The 12291-nt window shown below is 38.2% G+C and overlaps 1 protein-coding gene across 1 annotated transcript in view; it reads right to left on the reverse strand.

Annotated features, from left to right (window-relative positions):
- Nucleotides 1–4964: 4964 nt before the first annotated feature.
- SHC4 (SHC adaptor protein 4) overlaps nucleotides 4965–12291 on the reverse strand; it is a 136381-nt gene continuing 129054 nt past the window's right edge. The window contains exon 12 of the mRNA XM_004751348.3: nucleotides 4965–7405. Coding sequence (XP_004751405.2) covers nucleotides 7271–7405 — 135 coding nt within the window. The 3' untranslated portion in view covers nucleotides 4965–7270. The remainder of the gene's footprint in view (nucleotides 7406–12291) is intronic.

A 12291-nucleotide genomic window follows, 5' to 3' on the forward strand; every position in this document is an offset into this window, starting at 1 on the left:
GCACTACTTCCATATATGGAATTGTATGTTTATGGTGGAGCCTAGACTGAAGATCATGAACTTCTGGTGCTCGGAGCCATGGGTCTGCCTGATTCTTGTATTTTGTAAAGCCTGAGAGTTCAGCTTTTCTTTGGGTCTTGTGATAACCTGAACCTTAAAGTAACCTTTTGACTTAAGCTGACTCAGATCGTTTAGGAATGGATACTGTCCCCCTGAATTTCATGTCCACCCAGAACTCAGAATGTAACCTTATTTGGAAATAGGGTCTTTGCAAATGTAATTAGTTAATATAGATGAGGATGGGTCCTAAATCTAAAACTGGTGTCCTTAAAAGAAGAGAAGGAAGCAACTGAAACTAATGTAACAGCACGTGTCAATTATACACACATGCACACAAATATATACATTATTGTAGTACAGGGCTCACTTTTTTTTTTAAGATTTTATTTATTTATTTGACAGACAGAGATCACAAGTAGGCAGAGAGGCAGGCAGAGAGAGAGGAGGAAGCAGGCTCCCCGCTGAGCAGAGAGCCTGATGTAGGACTCGATCGCAGGACCCTGAGATCATGACCTGAGCCGAAGGCAGCGGCTTAACCCACTGAGCCACCCAGGCGCCCCCAGGGCTCACTTTTAAAATTAAATTTTTAATTTCATAAAAAAGAAAAAGAAAGGGGGGAGGAAGAAGAAAAAAGAGAGAGAACACAGAAAACACACAAGGAGAGGACAGCCATGCGAAGATGAAGGCAGAGAAAGGAGTTATGTCACCGTAAGCCAAGGAACATCCAGGGCCACCAGAAGCTGGCAATGGATTCTTCTCCAGAACTTCAGAAGGAGCATGGCCCTGTCAACACCTTGATTTCAGACTTCTAATCTCCAGTACTGTGAGGGAATAAATTTGTTATTTTAAGCATCTAGTTTGTAGTACTTTGCTGCAGTAACCCTAGGAAATTAATATAGGTAGGTTTTCATTCCTTACAACCAGTTATGACTAGGATGCATTTGTGACAATAGATTGATTGTCTGTGAATAGTCTAAATCAGTGGTTCTCCAAGTATGATCCATAGCCCACTGGTGGACCTCGAGGATATTCCTGATATTGTAAACTGACCATGTAAGCTGTTTCTTCAGTTTTCACGGCAAAATATCTTGCAATTTTATGGTTTTTATTTTCACATACAACTAAGGTTTATCTATTAGGAATCTACCAAGTAAGATATGATGGATTACTAATGTTTAGAATTTGTAAATTAAAGTTATCATATTATGTAAGCTTACCAAGAATGGTGTATCATTGTTTCTTTGTGAAACATTATAAAAACTGCTCATGCACATCTGAAGATAACTTAAATGCCCACTTTGGGGAGAAGGGTGTAAATAGTGTCATTCCCAGGAAACTTTTTTTAAAGAGATATTATTCCTGTTTCTTAATTATGAACTCTCTTTTCTTGGCTTCATCAACATCAATTAGGTTTGTTGTAAGCTGTTGGGTTAACTCAGCTGTGTGTAGTGTTAATTACTTTAATAAATGAATTTGTACTTTTCCTATAATTTGACTTTAAAATAATATCCAAGTTCTAGTTCAATTTTTATCATTAGTCATCTATTACTAATATTATCAATTTATAATTCTTCTGAAGTTTGCTTATACTTTATTGAAATTTATTGGACATTTATTGAAATTGGAAATTTATTGAAATTAATAGAACTATTAATTTGTTCTATTTAAACAACTGAAAACATATTATCAAGGCAAGTCATCAAATAACTCGTTTCTGAAAAATCTAAGGCAGTATTTGGGGATATAAAATCATGTAAATGATATTTCTCCTTTAAAAGTAAATAAATAAGCAACCCCCATGGTTCCTCTTCAGTTCTTCATTGTCACTGAGTTATTTTTTCACTACCTAAAAAAAAAAGAAAAAAGAGAAAAAGAAAGGAGGATTGGGGGTGAAATGTACATGGGCAATAGGTCTTTTGCCTCTCTATGGTCTTCGACCAAAAGTGTGAGAGCCAATTGCCAGGATTTAATGTTCAGGATTTTCATTCACACCAAATTTTTTCATCAGAAAACCTGTGAAAGTTGTCAGAAGTAGTGACAATGATCATTTGATAAAGAGCCAAAGCTGCCAGAATCATACCTGAGTGTGAAATGCAGACCCTCTCAGATGCCACACTACTTCTGTTTCTCGAAACAAGATCATTAAACTGGTGAATATTTTAAATGTTAACATGTTCAATGCATATTAATAAAATACAAAATAAGGATACCATTCCCATGACAATTACAGGATTTATTTAAAATTTTCAGGTATTCGAACACTTAGATAGTGTAGTCCCATAATGGTGCACATGTTTAAAATTATTTGATGTTCTTCTGCCTTAGGTCAGGTTCCCAGAAATTACCTCTGGCATGAAAATTTGAGTACATAGGATTTAGTAAGGAAGGCTTTCCCAGAGAAAGCTGTTAGGGAGTGAGGAAACAGGTCAGGAAAGGAGAAAAGTCAAGCAGGTGTGGGCTTTCTGGAGATGTGCTGGTCAATGTGACCCCATGGAGAGCTCCGAAGTTTAATCAGGCTGGGTAATGCACTCTTGCACCAGAGATGGTGGCAGGGCAGGGAAGAAGGAAACTCACAGGCACCTCTGGCTCTTGGTGACTCAAAGCAGCTCCCCTTACCTGAAGCTGTCATCAGCAAGAGCCCCTCTGCAGTAGTTAGGAGCAAAACACACAGAAGCCAGCAGGGGGCAGGCAGAAATGATTCAAGGGATCTATCTGAAAGGGTCTGGGCAGAGGCGCCATGTCTCACACGCCATCTGTGTTTGCCATCCTTTGATGTTGTCAGCGTATCTCTGGAGATAATATCAAACATTACGTTTGAGGCCCCTGGTGAAGGTGGCTTCATGTAGTTCATCTAGATGACTCCTCCTAGTCCTAGTATGATGGGACCTAGGATGACCAAGATGATCCCACTGGTGAAAATGTCAACAGTTAAAGTAGTGATCTTCCTAAAATCTCTTGATAAGAAATAACTGGGAAATAACAGGGAAAGCTTCTCCACAAATAACATTGTTTTCAAAACTATAGTATAGTATTACAACCATAATATCCACATTGATACAATCAAAATTCAAAACTATTGCATCACACAAAGATTCCCCACATTGCCCTTTTGTAACTGTACCCACTCTCCTTCCTCCTTAACACCTAATCTATTCTCCATTTCTATGATTTTGTCATTACAAGAATATTATATAATTATAGTCTTATAGTATGTAACCTTTTGGGATTAGCTTTTTGCTCCGTATAATTCTCTGAAGATTGTATGTACATTGTATGTACATTGTATGTATCAGTTTGCCATTCCTTTTTTTTTTTAATTTTTTATTTTTTATAAACATATATTTTTATCCCCTGGGGTACAGGTCTGTGAATCACCAGGCTTACACACTTCACAGCACTCACCAAATCACATACCCTCCCCAATGTCCATAATCCCACCCCCTTCTCCCAAACCCCCTCCCCCCGGCAACCTCAGTTTGTTTTGTGAGATTAAGAGTCACTTATGGTTTGTCTCCCTCCCAATCCCATCTTGTTTCATTTATTCTTCTTCTACCCACTTAAGCCTCCATGTTGCATCACCACTTCCTCATATCAGGGAGATCATATGATAGTTGTCTTTCTCTGCTTGACTTATTTCGCTAAGCATGATACGCTCTAGTTCCATCCATGTTGTTGCAAATCAGTTTGCCATTCCTTTTGATTACTGAGTAGTATTCCATGGTATGTGTGTACCACAGTCCATTTCACCATTCACCCATTAAAGGAACACGTGGGGTATTGCCAGCTTTAGGTCATTACAAACAAAGCTACTATAAACTTTCCTGTGTATACGTAGGTTTTCACTTCCCTGTGATCCAAGCCCAGTGGTGTTATTACTGGGTTGAATGTTAGCTGCACGGGTAGTTTCTTAAATAAACCCTCAGAGGGGCTGTACTATTTTACATTCTCACCAGGAATGCATGTGTGGTCCACTTTCTCCTCATCAGGCCAGCGTTTAGTATTGTCAGTATTTTTCATTTTACCCATTCAGGTATGTATATAGTAATATCTAATTGTGATTTTAATCTGCATTTCCTAACTGGCTAATGATTGTGAAAATATTTTCACATGTTTGTTTGCCATCGGTATATCTTCATTGAATTGTCTGTTTGTGTTTTTTGCCCACTTTCTAATTAGATTTTTTTTTTACTGTTGAGTTTTGAGTTTTTTACTTATTCTAGATACTAGCCCTCTCTCAGATATGTGGTTTTCAAATATTTTTTCCCAGTCTATCGCTTGCCCTTCATCCTCTTTATGGAGTCTTTTACAGAGCAAAAATTTATTATTTCGATGAAATGCAATGTACTAGTTTTTCCTTTAATGGATCATGTCAACTCTAAAAATTCTTTCCCTTACTCTATATTCTAAAGAGTTTCTCCTGTGTTTTTCTTTCCTAAAAGTTTCATAGTTTTACATTTTATATTTAAATCCATAACCCATTTGGGTTAATGTCTATGTAAAGTGTGAGGTTTGTTCTCTTGCCACAGATGTCCAACTGCTCCAATGCCATTTGTTGAAAAGGCTGTCCTTCTTCCATTAAGTATAATGTCCATAGCCGCCTCCTCGTGGAGTCACCAGGGCTGGGGGAGTACCTCCACTGGAGCCCACAGCTCCTAGGAGGAGCTCTCTCTCTCTGGATTACATTACCATGATCTCCCCTTACCTGTTCACTGGTCCCAGGGCACTGTGTCCTCCTTTGTGGTTTCCCCATACTCTGCCCACACCTTTGTAAAGAGTCCCTTTGTTAAACCCTCCTCACATTACCCAACTGATGTGAGCCATCTGTTTCCTGTCAGGACACTGATACATCCTGCAAATGATAAATCTTCCAAACCCCAACATCAGACATATACAGTCAATTGTCACAAAGCAATGATCATTTATTTTTTTTTTGAAAAATCATTTACAGGTATTTAGAGACAAATGGATTTCCACTTTAAAACAGATGGAGATAAGCATGTGTCATTAAAATAGCATGCAATCAAATATTTCTTCTATTGTTTCATTTTGTTTTAACGGTGTCTGTGGTACTTGTAAGTTGAGTATTTGCTTACCTAACTACTATAACATTACAGTCAAATACTGATTATCTATGTACCGGTTCATTCTGTGCCAGGATTCATGTACTGCTCGTATCATTTATACTCTCTGCATCTGTTTCTATCAAGAACTTTTTCCTGCAATCCCATTAACACTCCGCTCAACCAATCTTGAGACCACAACCCTGCTCTGTCTCTGCCAGGTGACTAGATCACCCACAAGTTTCTACTATCTATACTCACGCTGACCCCTTTTTGTGGGGACAGATCATCAAGAACCAAGGTATATATAAAACTGATGAAAGAGCCATTATTTCCTCATTGTGTAAAAGGAAACAAACCTACCTAAGCAATCAGTGACACCAGAAGTAGGAGAAAATCATAAACCTTTATAGAGGAAATATTACAGTTCAGTGTTCCTTGATGTCTGATGATTTCTACCCTCCAAAAATTTCTTGTCTTTTACTTAAAACTTAGCAAATATATCACAATTACAAAGATTAAGTTGTATCTACATGGCCAAAATGAGGTGGGGTTAAGGCAACTGTCCAGATTACTCAGGATAAAAAAGCATCCTAAAGCAATGGCCAAGCCACTCTATGCAAAGGCTAGGAAAAGACTGAAGCCGTTTCCTGCTACTCCAAACAACCGAATCCACTTCCACTGTCACTGCTGAGAGCGCGCCAGTGTGTCTGTGTTTGTGATGGAAAGGCTCGGGGTCTCTCCTACCTGAATGTTGGTTTCAGTTGTGCCCTTCATTCTGTGAGTACAGGTACAGACTAAAGGAAAAAGCTCCTTTTCACCTTCCTTCTACAAACTGATTATCAATACTGACCCCTAATAAATGGAAAACTTGCTTTTTGTAAACTCATCTTATCTTAGGGCTGAGACGCACCTCTGAATTCACCTAGCCCAAGTCCCTTATTTCATAGATAAGGAAACTGGAGTCCAGGTAGGCTCAGCAGCTGGCTCAAGGTCATATCAAGAGACCTGGCTTGCACTTTTCTCTATGCAACACTAATTACACCATCAGTTTACCAGTGTAACTACATGTGACAAACCTTTCCAGACGTTTCATTCAATATGTTTTCCCCCTTCTGCATTTTGTCTGATCATATCTAGAAAAGATGCTCAGGATACAGGTGAAAGACTATGATTCAGTCACAGCCAATCAAGAGGATATTTCCTGATACTTTCAAATAAAATCAGTATTTTAAATAAGAATGAAACCAATTTGAATGTTGAATATGAAGAACATGGGTTTGTCTGCCATGTTTTAAATCCGTGCGTTCACAAGCTTCCTCTGTGTGTAGGGGAAGGGAGAGGGGAAGGAAAGAGGGATAAATACGATGAAATAGAAATGACTGATAGATTTGGCCTCTCTTCAGTTTATGCTATGCTGCATACAAACCATCCGAATAGCAAAGATTGAGAAATACTAGGCCAAAGAATTTAGGCTCCAACCCTTTAAGTAGTAAATGGGACAGGCCAGTGAAACAGACCAATGCTTTCAGTGACTTTTGCTTTGACTCTACTGGCCATAGACAGAGTCCAAATTCAACGACAAATTTATTTTAACATTGCAGTGAAAGTGCTACTAAACCGAAAATGTAATAAAGTCAGTAACTATCAAGCAAATTACTTCTTATTTTTGTAACAAGGAAAAACTTCTTTTGGCAAATAGTTCTATAGTTAGAGAATATGAAGACACTTAGAACTAATCTCCCCAATATGAAAATGTCCCCAAATTATCAAGTTGAAAGGCACATACCACTACTGCCCCAGCAGTTCATCCAAGGAGTCTTTAGAATGGGAAAGTTTAATTGTGCTTTTAGCTTGCTATCAATGCAATATGGCCTTAAAAAGTGACATCCGTGCATATGTATAATTTCTTTTCAAAGGGACCAATCCTCTTCTCCTTTTCTGATTTTCACTTTCTGAGGATTGATCTTTGTTAGTTCTTTGTCTTAGAAAGGACAGAGTCCATGATGGTCTTGGAAAAATGTACTTCACAGTTTGTGCTCTAGTTTGTCTCTAAACCAGGTTTGGATTATCTTTTGTGTCCTAACACCACTTTCTTGAAATATCAGTGTGATGGTACTTCCAAATGGTCACTTGCTGGAATGCAAAAGTCATGGATTATTTTCTTTTCTCACTGGTTGTTTAAGGCTTACTTCGCTTCCAGATGAAATGATCGGCAAACTGTTATCCATGTGGTATCTGATAAGATGGCCAACATTATCAAACACATGATCCTTGGTCCTTACCTTGAAAAGGAAGTACAAGTATTGAGATTAAATGATAATAGTTATTCCACACGATGTAAACAATCAGGAAAAGAAAAAAAAAAAGACACATCCCTGAAGGAGATATTTGGCTGAATAACAAAACAAACAAACAAACAAACAAAAAAAGAAAGAAAGAAAAAAAAGAAAGAAAGGTACCTTTCAGCTCTATATCCCTTAGGAAACACTTGTCTCATTCCCCATTACCATTTTTGTTTTTTTTTTAAGCAGTTTTCCCTCTCAGAAAAATGATTAAAAACTGTCACCCAATCCAAATTTGCAACAACTCTTTTTGCCATATTACTATTTCATGTATCTTGTCACATCACCATTGCTATAAATATTTAACGGTATATAGAAGCATGAATCCCAGGATTACAATTATAACCCAGCAAGCAGACTGTTGCCAAAATATCTTGTGTCTGTTCGAAGTAGCCCTTCTGGAGAAGTCCTGCCTCTTCTTGGAGGCTCAACACAAATCCTGTCTCCTTCAAGAAGCCTCGTCAGACCTTCCTAATAGGCATTCATGTCTCCTTCCTGCAGACTTCATGGTAGCCCATTCATAAATATGTTATATGGAACTTCTTGCCTGTTGCCAAAGCAACTCAGTTTCCCTATGCTTGCTTTCTCTTGAGCTTTCTCTCTTGCTTACTCTCCATCATGACTCCACTGGCCACAATGGACTCCACTCCTTTGTAGGGGGTGGCTGGGAACTGCCCAGCAGCAGGACGTCATGCAGCCAGAGACTAAGGCTTACTTCGCTTTATTCATGCTCCATGAATAAGAATCATACTCCAGAATCATGCTCCATGATTCTGCTACCTCTCTACAAGGGATTTTTTTTTTGTTCTGTTTAGATATTGGTTTTTAGCATATTAAAGAAAACACAATTTTGGGGAGAATAATTGCCCTAATTTGAATATAACCTTGAATTAGATAAGGGTAATGGTCAATGTTAAAGTTTCTTGATCTTGATCACTGTACTATGTCTGTGTAAGAGAACATCCCTACTCTTGGGAAATACACACTCAAGGATTAAGAGGAAAAGCGCACAAGGTTTCCCACTTACTCTCAAATGGCTCCAAGCCTTGAAAACATTTTGATATCCTTCATCTCAACCCCAGCCCATGTCAAATCAGTGGATCAGTCCTGCTAGTCTGTGTTGTAAATTCCAGCTCACTCTGCCCTCCTCTCTGTATTTCTCCTACCTCCATCCTGATTCAGGCTTTCACTAGTTCTTACCTGGAATCCCCTCATTACTTTCGTCTCTAAGCAATCCTGAATACAAATGTCAAGTTATCTTCCAGTGCAGGGATTATAAACTACCCACTCTCCAGCCAAACATACCAGGAGATGTTTTACAGTTTGCTGTGGGGAAAAGGTAGAAGGTGCCCAATAGAGAGTTCTTAAGTATTTTGAATTAAAAATGGGGAGATTACCTATACAAATTTCATTTTGTGGTTTCTTTGGGAAAATCACATCCAGCTACCCTGGACCCTTACTCCAAATGGCAGCAAGTGACCGGAGCTGCGTGTGACTGTCCCTCTTACACAGGACATGCTCTTCCCAGTTCATCATGGCCCCCTGCACTCCATGTGCATTCCACCATTTGCCCAGCTTTACACACTGCAAATAGTGCTGCTGTTGTCCCAGTCACAAGGGGCGTGTGTGTGTGTGTGTGTGGGTGTTTGTATGAGAGAGAGAGAGATAACAAAACCATAACATGAGATCTACCCCCTGAACAAGTTTTTAAGTGTACAACAGTGTAGTTAACTCTAAGCATAATGCTATACAACAGATTACTGTAACTTTTTCATCTTACAAGGCTGAAACCAATAGTCATTAAACAACCACCACCACCTATTTCTTCCTCTCCACCCGGCCCTGGCAACTATCATCCTACATTCTATTTCTACGAGTTTGACTACTTTTGATACCCCATATAACTGGAATCATGCAGTACTTGTCATCCTGTGACTGGCTTATTTTAATTATTTTAATTTTAATTAGCAGGATATTCTCCAGGTTCATTTATGTTGTAGCATATGATAGACTTTTGTCTTCTTACGGTGGAATACTCTTCTGTTGTATACTTGTGTATGTATACATACACACACCACATTTTGTTAATCTATTAATCCATCAAGGGACATTAAGCTTGTTCCTACCACCTGGCTACTGTGAATAAGATGGGAGTGCAAATGTCTATTTAAAATCCTGATGTCAATTCTTTTGGGATAAAAACCTGTCCAATAAATATGAACCATATGGGAATTCTATTTTTAATTTTTTGAGGACAACCCATACTGCTTTCCACAGCAGCTACACCATTATATATTCCCACTAACAAGGCCCAACAGTTACATATTCTGCATACCCTTACCAAAACTTGTTCTTTTCTGTTTGTTTTTTATAATAATCATCCTAACAGGGGTGAGGTGATATCTTACTGTGAACTTGATTCTACTTCCCTGGTGATTATAGTTGTTGAGCATCTTTTTTAAAATACCTGCTGGCCATATGCAGATCTTCTTTGGAGACATGACTGTTCAAGTTATCTGCCCATTTTTAAATCAGATTATTTGGGGTTTTTTTGTTATTAAGTTGTAGAAATTTCTTATAGACTTTGAAAATTAACCCCTTACCAGACATACAGTTTGCAAATATTATCTCCCATTCTGATTGTCTTTCACTTTGCTGATTGTTTTCTTTGCTGTGCAGAAATTCTTTAGTTTTACATAGTCTCACTTGTCTGTTTTTGCATTTGCTTGCATTTTTGGTGTTATATCCAAGAAATCATTGTCAAGAGCAATATTATGAAATTTTTCTTTTTCTTTTCTCCTAGTTTTACAGTGTCAGATCTTACATATAAGTTTTTAATCTATTTTGTTTTTTTTTCCTTTATTTTTTTTCTTTAATCTATTTTGAATAAATTTTGGGGTGTGCTGTAATATAGGGAGTCTAATTTTATTCTTTGCATATGGATATCATTCTCCCAAAACTATTTGCTGAAAGGAGTATTCCTTCTCTGTTGTGTATTCTTGGCAACATTTGCAAAGACCATTTGGCCATAAATGCATTGGTTTATCTCTGGGCTCTCTGTTCTGTTCCATTGGTCTATATGTCTGTCTTCATGCCAGTACCATGCTGGTTTGATTACTCTAGCTTTGAAATCAGTAAGTATGATGTCTCCAGCTTTATTTTTCTTTCTGAAGATTGTTTTGGCTATTGTGGTTCCAAATGAATACTAAGAGTGTATTTCTATTTCTATAAAATGATTTTTAAATTTTTATGGAGATTGCATTGAATTTGTAGATTACTTTGGATAATATGGAGGTTTTAACAATAGCAAATCCTCTAATCCATGAACATAGGATGTCTTTCCATTTGTGTCTTCTTTAATTTCTTTCAGTCAGCAATGTTTTGTGGTTTTCAGCTTATAAGTCTTTTGACTCCTTGGTTACATTTATACTTAAGTATTTTATTCTTTTTGATGGTAATGTAAATGAGATTGTTTTCTGAATTTCCTTCTCAGATTGTTCATTATTATTATATACAAATGCAGCTGATTTTTGTATGTTCACTTTCTATCCTGAAATGTTGCTGAAATTATTTATTAGTCATAACAGGTTTTTTGTGGAATCTTTAGGATTGCCTACATATAAGATTATATCATCTTTGAAGAGATAATTTTACTTCTTCCTTTCCAATTTGGATACCTTTTATTTCTTTCTCTTGCCTAATTTCCTGGGAGAGTACTTCCAGCACTATGTTGAGCAAAAGTGGTGAAAGGAAAAACTTTGTTTTTCACTGTGAGTATGGTATTAGCTGTAGGCTTTAAACATATGGCCTTTGTCATGCTGAAGTAATTTCCTTCTACTCCTAGTTCACTGAGTGTAGGGTTTTTTTGTTTTTTTTTTTTTTTTAATTATGAAAGGGTGTTGGGGCGCCTGGGTGGCTCAGTGGGTTAAAGCTTCTGCCTTTGGCTCAGGTCATAATCCTGGGGTCCTGGGATTGAGCCCCACATTGGGCTCTCTGCTCAGCGGGGAGCCTGCTTCCCCCTCTCTCTCTCTCTGCCTATCTCTCTGCCTACTTGTGATCTCTGTCTGTCAAATAAATAAATAAATAATCTTTAATCATGAAAGGGTGTTTAGTTTTTTCAGATGCTTTTTATTCATCTATTGAGATGACCATATGATTTTTATCCATCATTTTGTTAACGTCGTGGGCCACATCAATTGCTTTCTTTGATGAACCTTCCTGGCAATCCAGGGATAAATCCCACTTGGTCATGGTATATGATCCTTTAGTGAACTATTGGATGTGGTTTGCTAGTATTTTGTTAAGGATTTTTACATGTATGTTCATCAGACATACTGGCCTCTGTTTTCCTTTCTTGTAGTGTCTTTTTCTAGTTTTGGTATATGGGTAATGCAGGCCTCATAGAATGGGTTTTTAAGTATTTTTTCCTCTTCATTTTCTTAAAATATTTTATTTATTTGAAAGAGAGAGAGAGAACACGCAAGAGAGCACAAGTCAGGGGAGGGGCAGAGGGAGATGGAAACGCAGAGGGAGAGGGAGAAGCTGCCTCACCGCCAAGCAGGGAGCCCTATGGTAGGGAGAGGTGGATCTCAGGACTCTAAGATCATGACCTGAGCCAAAGGTTGACACTTAACCAACTGAGCCACCCAGGCGCCTCTCCTCTTCATTTTTTTGGAAAAAGTTTAAGAAGCATAGACATTGGGCACCTGGGTGGCTCAGTGGGTTAAGCCGCTGCCTTCGGCTCAGGTCATGATCTCAGGGTCCTGGGATCGAGTCCCACATCGGGCTCTCTGCTCAGCCAGGAGCCTGCTTCCTCCTCTCTCTCT

The sequence above is a fragment of the Mustela putorius genome, unplaced genomic scaffold (genome assembly GCF_011764305.1).
Source record: "Mustela putorius furo isolate JIRA1106 unplaced genomic scaffold, ASM1176430v1.1 tig00003898_pilon_pilon_pilon, whole genome shotgun sequence".
Classification (NCBI taxonomy): domain Eukaryota; kingdom Metazoa; phylum Chordata; class Mammalia; order Carnivora; family Mustelidae; genus Mustela; species Mustela putorius.